The 18,409-nt window shown below is 34.2% G+C and overlaps 1 protein-coding gene across 5 annotated transcripts; it reads right to left on the reverse strand.

The window, feature by feature from the left end:
• Nucleotides 1–1,197: 1,197 nt before the first annotated feature.
• Nucleotides 1,198–12,645, reverse strand: LOC107618275 (LEAF RUST 10 DISEASE-RESISTANCE LOCUS RECEPTOR-LIKE PROTEIN KINASE-like 1.2). Of its 5 annotated transcripts, none has more exons than XM_016320290.3 (5): nucleotides 12,330–12,645; nucleotides 11,230–11,945; nucleotides 2,867–2,905; nucleotides 2,506–2,769; nucleotides 1,198–2,423 (listed from the first exon to the last, which is right to left on the reverse strand). In XM_016320290.3, the coding sequence occupies exons 1-5, from the start codon at nucleotides 12,350–12,352 to the stop codon at nucleotides 1,435–1,437; spliced, it is 2,031 nt and encodes a 676-aa protein (XP_016175776.1). In that variant the 5' UTR covers nucleotides 12,353–12,645; the 3' UTR covers nucleotides 1,198–1,434. The 5 variants fall into 5 exon arrangements, with proteins under 5 accessions (XP_016175776.1, XP_088356283.1, XP_088356280.1 ...); XM_088500157.1 differs by having other exon boundaries at nucleotides 12,326–12,643; XM_088500154.1 differs by lacking the exon at nucleotides 12,330–12,645 and having other exon boundaries at nucleotides 11,230–12,291.
• Nucleotides 12,646–18,409: the final 5,764 nt, after the last annotated feature.

Consider the following 18,409-nt stretch of genomic DNA (forward strand, 5'->3'; position numbering starts at 1 on the left):
TAGAAGCAATCCGCCTCTATCAGAGAGAAAGATCTCAGTTGCAAAAGTTCATTTCAATTTTTGTTTATCAGAGAAGGAAGCTAGCCTCTGAAGCTACGGATAGGAAGAAGCAAAAATGGAACGAAAGAAGCACTCCTGGGTCAAAGATTCATCAAGGGTTGGAATTTATTCTTGGGGCCAAAGTCAAGACGAAAGGCTCAAATTGAAGAAGTTTGATGAAAAGGGTTGAGAGAGGTACATGCATGTTGGTTCTGTTTCGGTTTTCTATCTCTCTTCTCTCTGTCCAAACCGCTGCTACTCTGAGTTAGAGAAGAAGTTGCTTGGTTGAACCGGTTTTAACCTTGGAAGCTTCCCCTTCTATATTAAGGGTGAACGGCCAAGAGTTGAGATAAAGGAGAGAAAGCACAGAGTTCTCATAACTACCCAAGCTTCCTGAGTTCTTCTCCTTCAATGAGTTTCATTCTGTTTTCTTTTTCTTAGTGTTGTCAGTCTAGGTCTCATGATAAAAGGCAAAAATAGTGAGATTTGTAAAAAAAGCCAGTGAGAGAAAAAAGGCAGTGATCAATACTAGAGAAAAAGTCATAAATGTCTCAGAGTTTCTTTGTACATCTATATGTTGTGTTTCATGATCCTGTGGGAATTCCTTGCAAGTTGGGTTAGCACTTTACGGTTGAAAACTTGGTAGGAGTTCAAGTCAAGTTCAGATTTGGGAATAGAATCTAGATTTGTCTCAGATAGGATTGGGTAGATCCTAGAGAAGAATTGGTGTTTGTAATCTGATGCTTATAGTGAAATTCCGTCACTATTGTGATAGAGACTGGATGTAGGCTGCATTGTACTTAGCAGTTGAACCAGGATACATCTGGGTATGATTCTCTCTTTCTCTTTTACTCCTATTCTATTTCTGTTGCGTTGGACAAAAATTTGAAAAATATCTCCTAACCCATTACGAGACAAAAAGAAAATGTCTCTTGACTTGTTATGAGACAAAAGCAAAATTATCTCCTAAAATTTTTTAAAAAAAAACAAAAATCAATATTCAGTAAAAAATGGCTAAAATTCAACCTCATTTCTCTTAGCCACTGATTACCATCAGTAATAATAACAATATGAAACGTGAAAAAACATATACAATTTTCTACACTTAAATATTGTTCCAACGGAGCAAAATTATAGATGTACATCCGCATAAGGATATTGCAATATTCGAACGCAATGCTTCCATCTGCCTTTCAATTTAACTCTGCTTAATTACAACGGGCCGTTTAATATTAACCAATGAACATCCTATTAAAAACTACTGTACAAGTAGATAAAAAAAGAGAGAGATGATGATCCTTTGACACAATGAGTTACAACTAAGACTTGAAAGCTTATATATATAGTAAAAATGGAGTATGAACAATTGGTAACAGAGTAGTACTATATGATTAACTAAGCACTGATGCTGGGCGTGGTGCATTTACTTTCCCAATTATCAGTGACAGTGATTGGTGAAGGTGGTGGTATCTTCATATGCTTCAATAATCCAACTTCATCCCATTCAGGTGATGGTGGTGGAAGTGAATGTACAATCTTATTGTGAGAAACTTCATTACCATCAACATCAGCTTCCTCTTGAAGCTCTGCATGATCCTTGCCACTCTCAATCTTCTTCAGTTCATCCAAGACTTCATCCATGCAAGGTCTCAACTCCTTGTCTCTTTGCAAACACTGAAAAGCCAACTCCGCCACCGAAACTATCATTCTCCTTACCTTATTGTCTGAATCAAAACCGAGAGAACGATCAACCAAGTCAATAATTGCACTATTTTGAATCTTCTTCATGGCTAGATTTGATAAGTTAATCTCATCCTTATCCCTGTTCATATCAACTGCAGGCATGGATGATATTAGCTCAATGAGCACAACTCCGAAACTATACACATCACTCTTGCTAGTAAGCTGGTAATTCTGGTGATATTCAGGGTCAACATAACCAGGAGTCCCTTGTGGCGCGGTGGATACATGGGTTGCGTCCATGGGGAATAGTCTTGAAAGGCCAAAATCTGCAACCTTGACAGTAAAGTTATGGTCAAGGAGAATGTTGTTGGTCTTCACATCACGGTGAATGATGTCAGAAGCATGAAGATAAGCCAATGCAGTAGCAGTCTCTATGGCAATTTTGATTCTTGTAGACCAAGGTAGTAAGCTGCGCTCGGCTGATTCGCCATGGAGATGACAAGCAACCGTGCCATTAGAAATATATTCATATACAAGCAGCAGTTCGCGGCTGTGGCGCGAAGTGCAGCCATAGAGAGACACAAGATTTTTGTGTCTCAAACGTGTTAGGATCTGAACTTCATTTATGAATTGCTCTACTCTCCTGTAGTTGTGTTCATACAAGCGCTTCACAGCAACTTCTCTTCCATCTTGGAGTTTCCCTGGGTTTTAATTATCTAAGCATAAGTTATGGAGCACAAATTTAGTATATAAATTAGGGAGGGCAGTATCTGAGTAACCTACCGTAGTAGACAGTGCCAAAGCCTCCATCTCCAAGTTCTTTGTTATGGTCAAAGTTGTTTGTTGCTTCTTTAAGATCCTTGTAGGAGAAGAGTGGAACTCCGAGGTAAGCAGCACCATTATCTAGGTGTGGATTGGAAGAGGAATCAGAATAAGAGTATCTTGATTCAATGTGGCTGCTGCCTGAGTTGCCACGTTTTCTCTTGTAGATTCGGAAGAGCAAGAGCAACCCAATTATCAATATGACTAAGAAGCCAATACCCAAACCTATTGAACAAAGCCGAAACAAAATATCAGTGGAAGGTTATTACTTATTACATAACTGTGAAAGTGAAACATACTAAGTAACGTGAAGTTACATTACCTAGACCCAATTTAGCCTTCTTACTCAGATCTTTTTTCCCTGTAAAAGCAATTAGAAGAAAAAATAGATTTAGTACAAACAATAGAGATTGGGAGTATGATCATTATGTATTGTTGTGCTAACAATTTTAGAGAGCCATTGAATGGAACAAGGTCTTGCCATCCAAGAGTAACAACAAACTAAATCATCTAGTATACTACTAAATTCAGGGTATCAAACAGAACAAGAGAAAGCTTAAGTGTCTGGTATTGGTTGAGCAAACTGAGCTAACAAAAACGTTAAATAAGAACCTCTCAAGCAAGTTGTCTCACTTGTATTTTCCGGCGGCCTAACGTTGGCACAACAAAATTTGCTTTTGCTGTCAAGTTGGCACTGGCCTCTTTGCTTATAGTGACAGTCTGTGCATTCTTGCGACAAAGTGACCTTAGCGATGATATCAGCATTTACGAATGTGAAGGGATCATTGCCATCAGGAACATCTTTGATTGGAAGCAAGACCTTTGTGCATGAGGCCAACGAACTCTCAATTTGTGGTGTGCGCATGAAAAGGCCGTAGTAGATATCGATGTCAGTGCAATTCGTATAATTGCACATATCCTTAGTAGGGGGAACATGGAGGGTACGGTTGCATCTATAGAGGGTTGTATTGTATTCCATATCAAGGGAAGCAAAATCATGAAAGGTGGGAGGAGTAGAAAGAGTAAAGTTATATCGGAAGGCATTGCAATTTCTTGATTGCAGAAGATCGTACAAGTCCTTATCTCTGAATTGAATAACATTCTGTTGAGATACGCGTATAACTAAAAATGTTTTGCCTTTGTGACTTAGTTGCACCCATCTTTTCACCTGCGGTGGCTCAGAACAATTGTGTATGGCCAAAAGCCCACACTCCTGACGCTCTGCTGTAGTGAAAGGGAAGCTGATGTTCCCAACATTACCTCCACAATTGAATGAAGCTGGACATTCTCTTCTCTCTCCGGTGGCTGCGGCCACCACAAGCATCAATACCAAAACAACAAATTCATACATGCTCAATTCAACAAAGGATTTGATTCTCTCAACCATTGCCACCAACCTATTGGAATTGGGAAAATGGCTATTGACTATTCATAGTATGTTACCTTCTTCAATGTGCAATTACTAAGAAAAACTGATTAAAAAATCATTAGTTCTTTCCAGAGTCCGCAGACTTTGGGGGTCCGGTGGGCCTTCAAATTGAAACTAGTGAAAAGAGAGGACTAATACGATATAATGTTGAACTGGTCAAGCTAGTTTTTCTAAGCTTTTTGGTGTTTATGTTCACACCTTCATTTCTCTTTGATGGAAAACGCGTATAAGTGTATATAATCTATCATCTACCACTTAGTGTCATAATCAATCACATTACTCTTTTGTCTCACTAGCTATAAATTCAAGCAGCCATAATGCCCCCTCTAACAGTAACAGACATCAATGTGAAATTTAGAAATTTAGACCTACTAGTAAAACTCCTTCTCTATTGGTATTGACTATTGACTAGTTGGGTCAGTCAAGTACGACAAAAATAGGTGAAATTCCTATATTTATTTACTCTGTTCTCAACTTCATTCTCATCCAACTAAAATATTTTGTTTCATAATAGAAACTACTTACATTGCAAAGTCTTAAGAAATTCATCAATATCTTTTTATCAAATCATCAAAAAAGGTTTCTAATAACCTTACTTGTACTGATTGTCAAGCCTCTTACCTTTTTTTTCTCCAAACCTAGTTTGGGAAACCTTGATCTCAATAACGGCACAGCGAGATGGAACTAAATTAGAATTTAATTTTAATATAATGTGAGTGTAAAATAATTTTATAAGAATATTTAATTACGTAATATCACATCAATTAAAATAACTATTTTTTATATTAATCGCGTAAATAATCATCCAAAAGAATGAATATGATTGCACGACTATATAAAACACTTTACAGTTTACACGATCAGTGCATCAAAATTAATTTATTAAATTATAGAATTTAATTTCCTTAATTTTTTTTTCGAAAGACTAATCCGTTACGATACTGAACTCCATTTAAAAATTTGTTGCTGGTCAATAAGTTGCTAGAATATAAACCCCAAACACTTGCTTAAGTAGGCTAGTAAACTGATCATTAGAACAACCAATTAGTTTTTAATTTCCTTAATGATATGTATCTAACTTCCACCAAAACTTAAGAGTGAACACCCAACCCGGTCCCTGTCCTTTTCCTTGATGGACATCACGGACCTTGTCCAAAAAAAAGGGACATATCGGTCCCTGTCCCATACTTTTGTGAGACTTTCCAGTCCTTCCGTCATCTCCCCTGACCAAAACAGACGAAACTTACCTACGTGTCAGTTAACGTTGCTGAGTTGGAGGTTAATAGTCTGTTAAGTTCCACGTGGCTATTAAGAAATGGATAGGGGTCGATTTGTCCCCCTTTGGTGACCTAAACCTATGTCGTTTTAGTGGTCTGAGACGTTGCTATTAGGGAATGGTAAGGGGTCGTTCTGTCCCGTTCTAGAAACCAAAAACGACTTTGTTTTTAGTCTTCACTGAAACACAATGGTTTGAAAGTGATTCGACGTTGCTAATCTCTTACTCTTTTCCCAACCCAAATACGAACCCTAGGAGACCATGATTGGTAATGGAGAGCGTTGTTCATCATCAAACCCACGAAGCAGAGACGATTCAGGCTGGGGCCTAAATTCTGGTGGGAGTGCTGGAGCTCCAAGGAAGAAGAAATGGGTTGCCCCAATTTGTTATTGTGGTTCTCATGCAATATTGTTCATGTTAGGGATGGTGAAGAATCCAGACAGATTATTCTTTCGCTGCCCAAAATTCAAGGTAGTTTTTGAGAGTTTAGCTAATTTTTTGTTTACAATTTCTATTCCACAAATGATAACAAATGTTAAACTTTTTTGTAGACTGAAAAATGGCATTGCAACTTCTTTGCATGGTTAGATGATTATGTATCTTCATGTGGTGAGGATGCTAACAAGGCTGTCTCATTTGGGGCATCAAAGCAGAAGCAGAATCGATTGGAAGGCCATGGTTATGTGGTGGATAACAAAGTTAATGAGTTGGAGGAAAGATTAATTGGTTTGGAGGATCAGTTAGATTACTGCAAACTGAAAATGGGTGAAAGTAGATGTATTAGGTATGGGTTTAATTTGTTAGCATTTTTGGGTGGGGTTGTAATTGCAAGCTTGTTTAGAACAAGTGTATAGGAATTTGATAGCTGAATTTTGTTATTTCACTGAGTTGAGTTGTGAACAACACTTTTGATGATGAATGAAGCAGGAATTATTGTGTTGAATTTGTAAAATTTGAACCATGACCTGTGATGAATATGTTAAATCTCATCCCTATATTGATAGATAATGGCATATATGTCATGACATAAATTTAACAAAGGGGACAAATCGACCCCTGTCTATTTCCTAATAGCGACGTCTCAGACCACTAAAACGACGTAGTTTTAGGTCACCAAAGGGGACAAATCGACCCCTGTCTATTTCCTAATAGCCACGTGGAACTTAACAGACTATTAACCTCCAACTCAGCAACGTTAACTGATACGTAGGCAAGTTTCGTCTGTTTTAATCAGGGAAGATGACGGAAGGACCGGAAAGTCTCATAAAAGTATGGGACAAGGACCGATATGTCCCTTTTTTTTGGACAAGGTCCGTGATGTCCATCGAAAAAAAGGACAGGGACCGAATTGGATGTTCACTCAAAACTTAACTACTACTAGCAATGTACATAACTGCTCATATCTCTAATAATCTCAACTATGGTACATAGAAGAATCTATAAAGACAGCAAATGAATCATCTTGAGCCTTCCTCAAATAGGTAATCTCTTTCATATGGCTAAGATTAAGAACCACGTTATTTTCAACACTTCATCAGAATAATTATCTTCTTTTTTTTTTTCTAAAAAAAAAAAAAGGAAAGGGATAATGCTAATTAAGAAATGATTCAACTCACGTCCAAAAAAAAAAAAAAAGAAATGATTCAACTCTGGACCCAAGTTCTAAGCTCTAATGAGGGGTTCCTTTCGGAAAATTAAGAGGCTGCCATGATGCCATCAGATTCTTGTGTACACACACACATGGCCACATGGGGCGTGTACCAAGTCAATAACATTATTGATAGAATATTATTTTAGAATATGAAATAAAAAATTATAATTTTAGAATGTAAATTTGTCTCATATATACTTATGTAGACTATTTAATGTCGTTTACTTAGTAGTATGCATAATTTGGGCTTGGCATGCATACGATCAACGAGAACTTATCACCAGTCATCCACCAAGTTGCTACAGTTTTAATGTTTCATATTTACATGAACAAGTTTACTTTAGAAAAAAAAAAAGAAGAGCATATTAGAAATAAAATTATAAATTTAAATTTTGATACAAGAGTAGAGTAATTTTATATGTATATTTAACTATATAATATTATGTCAGTAAAAATAATTATTTTTTATATTAATTATGTAAATTATTATAAATTTAATTATATAAAATATTTTATATTATTAATATATTAACATTAAATTTTATTAAATAATTTGAAACATTTAATTAAATTATTTAACATCACGTATACTTACATCTCATTAAGTCATTATTATTTTTCATATCATGCGAGTAACCACATGCGATATATCCTAATTCCTATAGCTATATGTAGTTTTCAGGGTACATACACTTTACATCTCTAGGGCCTAGGGGGAATGGAACCTGCGTGCTCTTAAATGAGTGGAATCCAACTGGATGGATATGTATTTATTTTTCACGAAAATGCTTTTAATAAATAAAACTAACTATGAACCAACTTGGGTTGGTGTTGGTGTCACCACCCGCTTAAGCAAGTGTCTGGAGTTCGATCAAACAAACTGACTAAGGATTAGATCATGTTAGGGGTTTTTTTTTTTTTTTTGGACTAAATCATGTTAGGGGTTTGAACTAACCGCCTAGTCAACTAATTCTACTTTTCTGGGCTTCGGCCCAGTTAAAACACGAATAAAGTAAATTGATTAATAAAATATATAGAACCTGGTTTATGGTAGGTCCAACAAAAATATTGGTTGATGTATTATTTAAAAAATAAAAAAAGTTGATGTGATGTGAGAGGAATGGGTTCGATCCACAAATTCAGAGATTTCCGCACTCGTATGTTCTAGCCGTTAACCTAATGCCATGGCCCCGAAGAGAATATATATAGAATTTGAAGAATGATATTTTAGATTTTTTTTTTATTAAAAATAGGAGATTCGAAATAATTAATAAAAAATAAAAAATATATATATATATAAGGTGTATACAAAAAATAATAGGAAATTTTTTTTTAAGTATTATTATTCATGCTTTTTTATTGCAAAGAAGTTTATACTAAATTGAGAACTATTTTTTTTTATAGAAAGGTACAATATTCAAGTCTTCAAGAAAGCTCGCTTACATTCAAGAAAAAATTAAGGTAAACTTGGCTAAAATAATACTAAGATAAACTAAAGATATTTTTATGTTTATTCATAATATTTAAAAAAAAAAACAGACTAAAAAAAAGATAAAGAATAAGAGTAGGAGGAAGAGAAGGTAGAGGTGATGATTGAACGTGTGATGTTTAAAGAATAGAAGAAATCAAGAAATATTGTCATGTTATACAACCCTTGAATATTTTATTGAGCAATTAAAACGAATTAATTTTGTGTAATTAAAAGATTAAAAGGTTGAATATGTGAAGTTTTAAACTATCAATGAGTTATAGCTCAAATGACATAGTCTTCTCATACTCAATTAAGAGGTTGCGGGTTCGAATCTTCTATCTTTGGTAAAAAAAAAAAGGGAGCTACTCAAATGAAGATGCTTTGTATAAAAGTGTGATTTATTAATTTGGTCACACTTCAAATAAAAACAACACTTTTATAACATATCAAAATCTAACCCTACAATCCATCATCTAAGGGTCAAAAAGAAAAATCATCACATGAAGATAATTATAATATATTCATGGGAGTACCCACAAAAAAAAAACTACCAATCGCAATAATTTTTTAATATTTTTCAACATCTATAAAAATTGCGTCAACAAAATCAAAGATTCCCTTAACAAATAATTGAAGGACGAAATAATATAGAAATAGAAGCATAGAAATATCAAATATGTTATTACTTATAAATCCTAGAGATAAAATGGGAAGAAAGTAGGAAAGTCGTAGTAGAATAAGAATGTCAATGCTCGATCATGGAATTAAACAAAAGAAAACGGACCTGATTTTTAGAACGATTCAAATTTTGTTTATAATCGTTGATCCTATCTAGAATATGATTAATCAATAATATTTTTAATAATTTTAAAACTTAGCTAAAATGTATCTTAAAAATAATGTTTAAGAGATGAAATTACTTCCTTTATGTCAAAATAGTTATTATTTTTATTTTCTTATACGTCGAAAAATATATTGTATTTAGAGCAAATAAAATAGATGCAGATACATTAATTTTTTTAATGCATAAAATAAATCGAAGCACCATTATTTTAAAATAAAGGATCTTTTAATAAATTCATGTATAAAAATTTTGAGACACTGAACTATATGTTCTAGTAATTGTATTTTATCGACGAAAAATCTCTATTGTTTGGATACTCACGTTTTAATCATTTTTTTAAAAAATCAATAAATTTTTGAATGATGATAATTAAACGGTGAAAACTCAGGTTTGATATCTGAGAGTAGTTGGATGAAAATTTAGTCAAATCAGTCAAATTATTTAACGGCTCTCAGATATCAACTTCACGTGAAGTCGACTGCACCTGAATTTTCACCATAAAATTAATAATTAAAAATTATCAAATTTAAATTATTTAATTAAATTATTATCTAATAATTTAAAATATCTAATTAAATTAACGTAAATGTACGTTTGTGTGTTAGAAATCCTTAACAAATGTAATGATTTTTAACTGCAACCTAAAGAAACAGCCATTGGCTTGCACTTTTGCAGCGTTTGATTATAGCTGTTTCTCAAGACCTATAGTGTTGCATTCTTATAGAGCGTAACAGTGAATTTCATTAGCTAAATGAAATTTTTTTTTTTTTATATAGAAATTTGAGGATTATCTCAACTCAACTAAAATAATTATAATTTTTTAAAAAGTTTTTACTTAAAAGCTTTTTTATGAGATTTTTTTTCCATGAAGATAGTATTTGTTCTGATAAATCAACCTATTATTAAGGTGATGAAAAACAAAAAAATATTCATATAATTGATCTTAATACTGCTAAATCTGCTCAGTAAATTGTACTTTTTTTAAGTTCTGGGTGCACGTTCTAAAGATTCACCTCATTTGATATTTACTGATGTTTATCAGAAGAAAGAAATTCTAGACCAAATAACTCAGATTGATTGAAAAAACAGAGAAGTTGGATATTTCATTCCAGTTTAATCCTCAAGTTCAATTTTAATTCTATATTTAGCAAATTAGAGTCTTAGATTTTGAAAATTTTCGTGTGAAAATTGGGGATAGGAGGCATTAGCTATACTTCCATGCTCCAATCCACAAAACTGTACAAAAAAATTTTCATTTGGCTAGAACTTCAAATGCAATTTATGTGCAAAGTCACAAGTCTTTAGAAATCACTATAGCTAATTGCAGTTTTTTCAGGTTGTAATTTCTTTAAAAATCGCTATACCCAATCGCGATTTTTTCATATTGTTGTTCTTTTAGAAACCGCTACATCCAGTAGCGATTTTTGTTCGGCAAGCAAATCCAAACCCACATAACAGATTATGTTCAATTTTAAAATTACTACATCCTTTAATAATTTTTATAGATATAAAAAAGTTGCAAAATGTTTGTAGTATTAAAATAGAAAAAGTCTAGGAGGTGATAAATATTCTAATCTGATAAATTTGAGTGAGTTTTTACTTTTAATTAATCATGCAGTTAATGGTTTATTATTATGTTTCACACTCCGTATATGTGTATTCAGTATATTAATTCTTCCAAAATCCTCACACATCTATAATAATTTTAAGTTAATGATTATTCTCAGAGACCCTACATCATTACATTTCTCCATGTAATTCTAATTAAAAAGGAAAAGTATAGGTAAAAAACGAACTAGCTCAGTTAGAAATTAAACCACACTATTCCACTAATTTGAAACAAACGGCACTATCGTTCATACGAATCCAAGATTACCTAAAATAGTAGTTCTGGATCTAATCATCAAATGGACTAATTTTGGTATCAAAGAAAATGGAACATGGATAAAAACTGGAGATAAAGTAAGTAAAGAATTATAGTGAGCAAAAGAAGAGAAGAGATAGAGACACAAACCTGTAATATCACATTTGGAAGCATGAATTCGATCGGTGCAGTAACACTGGAAAGTGAATATGGTTAAATTGAAGCCACACCTTCCTCCTGTCCTATTGCACAACTTGCAATCACTCGCTGTCCAATTCAGCATGAACCCTCTCCTCAGCTCCTCTTCCATCCCTCCTCCTCCTCCTTCACTCCCTTCCACCACCGCATCCACCACCTCTCCACCACTCCCGCAACTCTTGGAGACCGATGTTACTGTCTTCACATCGTCCTTATACAATGCCAGAACCGAACCACCCGTTTTGTTGCTCGCTTCAGAACACCCAATTCTGTAACCCATCAACTCTGTGGGCATGGATGACAGATTACATCCGAAGAACAGTAAGATGTCCTTATTATGATTCCGATTAAGAAAACTGAAGGTCTTGGTTGGAGGAAGGGTGAGGTTGTGTGTAGGAGAAATACAAGAAGTATTTGATGAGAAGGCAGCATTGGAGACTCTGAGTGATTCGTTGTGGTAGAATATTTGATGGATGATGTAAGAAGTATTGGAGAGATTGAGAGTTGGGAAGCCATGAATATCAGCACAAGAGATGGCAAAACCAGGGTAGCCACAGAAAGGTTGCTGCTTGCCTTGGATGTAGAAGGGGTATCTTATGGATTGGTTACCGCATATTTGGGGTTCACATGCCAGGTAGTGTGGATCCACATAAGCGCACAAACTGGTTCTGCTCAACACACACAAGAGGATGATGTTAATGATAACACAACAGTAGAAGAAGGTGATGATGTCTTGGTTCATTTCTTGTATACGGAAACAAAAAAGTCAGTTATTAATTAGTTGATGGTGGTTGTTTTAGAGAGGAGGGGTATGAACCATTGAGAAGAGAGAAGAGAGTTGTATTATGTGAGGGGTGGAGGGTTGACCTGCAATTGCAAGAGCAATATTGGAGGCTATGATTCTGACTCTGACATATCTTTTAATTTAATTTGAATAGAAGGAAAGGAAGGCCATATGATATGAAAATTAAATACAGCTGCCTTGGACTTTTAGAAAAGAGAATCATGAATAGTTGAATACATAGTTATGTGGTGAGGGAAAGTTTACCTACATATACGTGTGTGGAGCCTGCATCGTATTCCAATATGCGCAACTTGAGAAACTTTGACCAATTTTCCATTTTTGCTGTCTATTTCCGAGTGGCCGACTCTTTTCTTCCTCCTCTGGGGATGTTAATTACTTCATGTAATGGAACACAACACACCCACAATAATGTTGATTCTTGAATATTGAACTATTGGAGACAAGAGCAACAAATTAAACATTAATTTAGTGGCTTGGAATTTCAAGATTTCCATTATCACATGGATATTGTATTTGGTGACTATGAACTTCCTAGCTTAATCTAAAATTTTCCAAGTGTAAAGACAAGAATAAAAATTTTCTTTTTTATTAAAAAAAAAAGGTGAATAAAATCTTAAAATATATATGATTGCTACATCCTTATCATTGTTCTTGTTCATGACAATTATATCCACTTGCCTGTTTATGATTACAGAGAGATGCCTATTACCTGCCCTGCAAGGGTGACGTGTTCGTTTTTTAGCCACTCTTCCAGTTTTTCTGAAAAAAAAAACCAAAAAACCCAAAAACGTAATTATAATTAATTTTTTTATTTATCATTTTAAAATTTTTTTTCTCCTTATGAATATTTATTTATCTGTTAATTTATTGGCTGATTGTTGATTTAAAAAAAGAGATATACATAGATGATATACATATATACAAAAAAATGCTAAAAGGTTAGTAATTTTTGTTATTTATAGTCATTAATAATATTTTTAGTAATATAAAATTTTATTAATAGTACGAAATTACTCACTTTTCTTTTACCGGTTACATACCGATAAAATATTGTCGTCTACAGTATTCCAATATGTCTTAATGAGTTTCTTTTTTCTCCTAAACGTTATTTATTATTGAAAAAAAAATTCCAAACAAAATGTTAGCTTGATTTCAAGGGCTCTCTCTTAGTTTTGTTTCCCTTCGAAGTTAAAGTGTTAAACTACTCCCAAACAAAGTCTAAATGCTACTAAGGAACAGACTCCCATCACATCATGATCACTTTGAGTCTCTATCCCCTTATTCCTACTTCCTAGTGTCGCTTCTCATTGGTTTATATTTTTGGAGTTCATAAATATATGTACATAATAAGAAGCCCCTTTTTCATCTAAATTCTAAACCAAAGGAAAAAAGACAAGAAATATGGTCCAAGCATACTATAATATTGTAATTGAACCAAACAATAATAATGCAAGTGGAGAGGCCTTTTTCATGCCAAACAAGATGCTTGCTTGCTTTCTCTTCTTCATTATATCATGTGATGCCGTCTATGAACATTTAAGATTAAAGAACAAATAAACGAGATCATTAATTAATTAATCACGAGCCTTTGCAATTCATTCTTTCTTTCTTCTTTAGCATGCATGCAAGTGATGCACAAAAATGAAAAGCTATCAAATCAAATTAAAGTAGCAAGTACCCCAATTCCTTGCGTGAACAAATTTTGTTGTAGTATTGATTCTGTGGTCATCCATATGCCCCAAATTAAATTAAACCACTCCCACTTGCCCCAATCCTCCTCAAAACTGTTGTTATATAAATGTTGAAAATGAAACCCATTTCCAAATATTTCAAGGCGTCACCGGTGGCCATTTAAAATGGATTGTGAAGTTGTGACAGTGCAAAGTAACGCCGTTCTCCGACGCCCACAACATTCGTCCTTGTGAAATTTTAATGGACCAATTCAACCATCAACACCGACCTTTGAACATAGGACGGATATTAACTAAATAATTAGGTTCTTATGCTTTGACTTTAATTATGTTCAATCACGTAATTTCTGAGAAACATTTTTAAAGTCGTAATTTAACTTTTGTAATTGAATGAGCAATCCAATGTTACAAAATTTGTTTCTTTACTCGGTATATTACAATCTGACTTTGTGAGTCAATACACAATATTACTAACACGTGACATATGAGATATTGGAACTCCTCAAAGATCTTCTTCTCAACTTGTCATAGAATTGAACTACCATGAAATTAAAATGCCACCAGGATAATAGTTTAGTTCCATGTTCATTTGAAGCATGGGAATGGAAACATAAGGTGGAGATAATCGTCACATATTCACATGGCATCTGAAAAGGAATTGAATAATATATAAACATCTTATTTGTATTTAAATATTCGCTGAAGAAACCTTTGGCTCTTCGGCAAACGCTAACATGCTGCAGAAACAATTATGTAACATGACTAAGTCTCGAATCTCTCTTACATGAGGAATATATACTTCGCTTAGTTGGCAAAAGTCAACTACGTTATATATGCGTACGTTTTAATAATTTTTTAACTAATAATTAAATCAAATCTTTTTAAGACCTTAAAAATTCTCCACAATTGATTCCTAATACTTTCTCTTATATTAAACATATATCGGAAGATATAATATTTGTGGTCAACTGTTCATGCTTGAATCTAAATAACAAGCCCAACAACTCTAAGCCCAAAGAAAAGAAGTCTTCTTTAGCTAAAGTGTAGATCGCAAGCTGGCCCACTAAAAAGACCAGACCAACTGGTGGGTCCATGTACCCGAACACCATTAGACTCGAGCTCGAAGACCCGAGTTTCACTTGACTTAGAAAAAAAAAAAAAAGTAATGATGTATCATGTAAATAAAATATTAGCCAAAAAGAGATTATACAAAGCTTAGCCTTCAGGAGCCAAACTTTTTTTTTTTAATAGAGAGCTCTTCTTTTCTCAATAGAAGAGCACTCTAAAAACTTCAAGTTCTTCTCTTAAAAAAAGTATTTTTATCCTGTTCAAACTTTGCAAATAATATTCTCACACGATCCTTATTCTATTTGAACTATCAATGTCACTGTGAAACCTGAACTATACAGCCACCAAAAAATTAGCAACATACAACATAAATAGCATAAAAGATAAAGTCATTAAGCTCAACAAACCAAGAGAATTGGGGTACAAAAAAGATTGTTTAAATGTGATAGAAAAGATAATAAGTGATAAAGAGATGAACTTTAAAACATGTAAGAAATATATTATTGGGAATGTGAAGAAATTCACAAAAAATTGTAGTTACTGACATTCGTCTAAAAAAGATGTTATTCAATTTCAAAGACAGGAAGAGAGGGTTACAGATTATTTAGAATGGTCCTTGGAATGTCAAAAGAAATCTGGTCAATCTCAGACTATGGAGGGAGGGCAAATTAGTTTTTGAAGTTGATCATGATTTCATGAAATTTTGTATTCAAGTTCATGGCATTCCATATAATCTCATGAATAAAAAGACAGAAATTCTTATTGGAGGAATGCTGGGAGTATTAGCTGAGACTGAAGACCTAAAAGTGGATGGCGTTTTTAGGAGATCATATCTAAGGATCAGGGTTAGCATCCATATTACTAAGGCTTTGCCTACAGATTTCTAGTTAGATAGAGAGGAGATGCCACCATTGTGGATTTTCTTTAAGTATGAGAGGTTGTCGGACAGTTACTGTTTCAACTGTGGAATATTAGGACATGAGAAGAAAATATGCAAGAATCCAACAACCATGACATACTGGGATCCAACCAAGAAGAAGTATTCACCGAGATTGGGAGTCTGCCAAGTTCGACCAGTTTCGACCATGGGAGGAGGAAGTTCAAAACAACATGGATGGAGAAAAGATGGGGAGGAACAGGCGCGTGATCAACAAAACCTTGGAAGAGAGAGTGGTGAGGAACAAAGCACTGAAGAGAGAAAGATTAGGGTTGAACAAATTCTATAGCAGAAAATCAGAGAGAAAAGTGTTTGGAAAAACCAAATAAGGAGAGAGGAAGGGATGGCTGAAGCAGAAGAGCAGGTATAAGAAGTACCAAAAATCTTTAATTTTCAGGGAGATGAGGATATGCAGCTTGACCTAGGAGCAGCCTACAAATTTAAGAGTCTCATTAAGGAGATAAGAAAGAAGAACAATGAATGGGCTTACACCAAACAGGCCCAAAAGAGAGAAAAGGGAAAAGAGGTTCAGAAGGTGAGTGGATAGGGCCAAGAAAGGATGTTGGGCCCAATATTGTGGCAAATCAACTACAAGTTTGGAACGTTGAAGGAGGTGGGCTGAATCTATATATAACAGAAGAAAGGGAGTGTGAACAGCTACAAAAAAGAAGATTGGAAGTTGGTCTAGGAAAAAAAAGTAGAAAAAGAAACCATAGGACAGGAACTAAAAAGACTTATGACAGTAAAAAAGAAGGGAAAATATGTGAATGTTGACAGAGAGAGGATAAAGGAATATCAAAAAATGTTAAGGAGTGAAACGGGAGAAGAAGAACTCAAGAAGCTATCCAAGGAAGCACAGGACAAAGAAGATGAATTTGTGGGACTGCATGTAAATTCGGGTGAGAACGTCTACTATGTAGAATTAGTAAGTGATGAAGATGAAGATGATAGAAGGGAAGAACATGCTGATTGGAAACACAACTAGCAAAAAATATGGAATTGAAGCTGAATTTGAAAAGGAAACGAGAAAACAAACAGGTGCTAGTGCTTACAAATGAGGAATGGAAGGAGGAGCAAGAGGACAGAGAGCCCAAAAAAATAAAGAATAGCAACACTGCACTGGACACAGTCACACAGGGGAGTATGAATTATCTATGTATGTTTCTGGTCAGATTAAGGGAATACAAATGGCTGAGTAGGCGAGTCTTAACATGCCCCAACCTCAGCCATGAGTATCATTAGCTGGAATTATCGGGGAATAGCGGTTGCATCCACAATCTCTGAGTTGTATGATCTATGTAAAAAAGTAAAGCTGCTCATAGTATTTTCAATGGAAACTAGGGCTAGACAAAAAAAAATGAATAGGATAAGAAGAAGGCTTCATTTTGAAAATATATTTTGCGTAGAACTCTGGGGCATGTCCGGTGGGCTAAGTTTGTTATGAAAATCTATTAATGTTTATAAGTAGTGTGATAAATATATTAAAGCTGGTATTAATATTAATAATGGTCTGAAATGACAAGGTGTTTTTGTGTATGGAAATATAGTTTTTCAAAAGAGAAGAAAATTATGCCAGGAGCTCACGGTAAGTAATATGAACAAAGAAGAACCTCAAGTTTATTTGGGGGACTTCAACGATATTTTAAGTCAAGAGAAAAAGGTAGGCATTCATTCACAGCCAATGATTTATTTAGAAACTTTTAGAAAGTTTGTAGATGATAATAGATTAATGGATGTTGATCTTAAAGGTAGTAAATTTACATGATTTAGTAATCTAAGAAATAACTTTATCACTAGGGAAAGACTAGATAGGGTGTTAGTAAATTTGAAATGGCTACAAATAAACCAGAATGTTATTTTGAAAGCTTCTCCGACTGTAAGTTTGGATCACTGTGCATTAATTTTGAAAACACAGCCGTTAGTTCGAATAAAAAAAGATTTCAGGTTTGAGGCATTTTAAACAGAGCATGAGGAGTGCAAAGAGGTGATCAAGCGGAATTGGCAATTGGATGACGGGAATAGAAATTGTTGGAATCAATTCATAAGAAAGAGAAAGAGATGCAAGAGGGAGTTGATAGAGTGGAGTAGAAGGAAGTTTAAGAGAGCAGATAAAGAAATTGAAAGAAAGAAAATAGAGTTACAACACATTCAGGAATCCAATATGTTGGAAAGAGATCTGAGGAGAGAGAGTGAACTGAAAAGTCAAATCTCAGAGCTTTAGAAGCAAGAAGATAAATATTAGGATAACGATCAAGGCTGAAATGGTTAAAATGGGGTGATAAAATTCAGTTTTCTTTCATGCAACAACAATTCAGAGAAGAAATAGGAATAGAATTGAAAAATTGAGAGATGAGATAGGACAATGAATACAAGGAGAGAAAAATATGATGAGATTAGTAGAAAGACACTTCACTAAGTTGTTTACCTCTATAGGGGCTAGGAACTTGGAGGAGTGTGTAAGAGAAATACCTAGGAGAGTCATTAGAGAGATGAATGAGGAGTTAATGGCAAAGATCAATGGTGAGAAAATTAAGGAGGCGGCTTTTAGTATTGGTGGATTAAAAGCTCTAGGTCCAGATGGATTAAATGGGTTTTTTTTTCAGCAACATGGGATATATTGAGTAAAGAAGT

Source organism: Arachis ipaensis, chromosome B9, assembly GCF_059453495.1.
Source record: "Arachis ipaensis isolate K30076 ecotype BB chromosome B9, ASM5945349v1, whole genome shotgun sequence".
Lineage (NCBI taxonomy): Eukaryota > Viridiplantae > Streptophyta > Magnoliopsida > Fabales > Fabaceae > Arachis > Arachis ipaensis.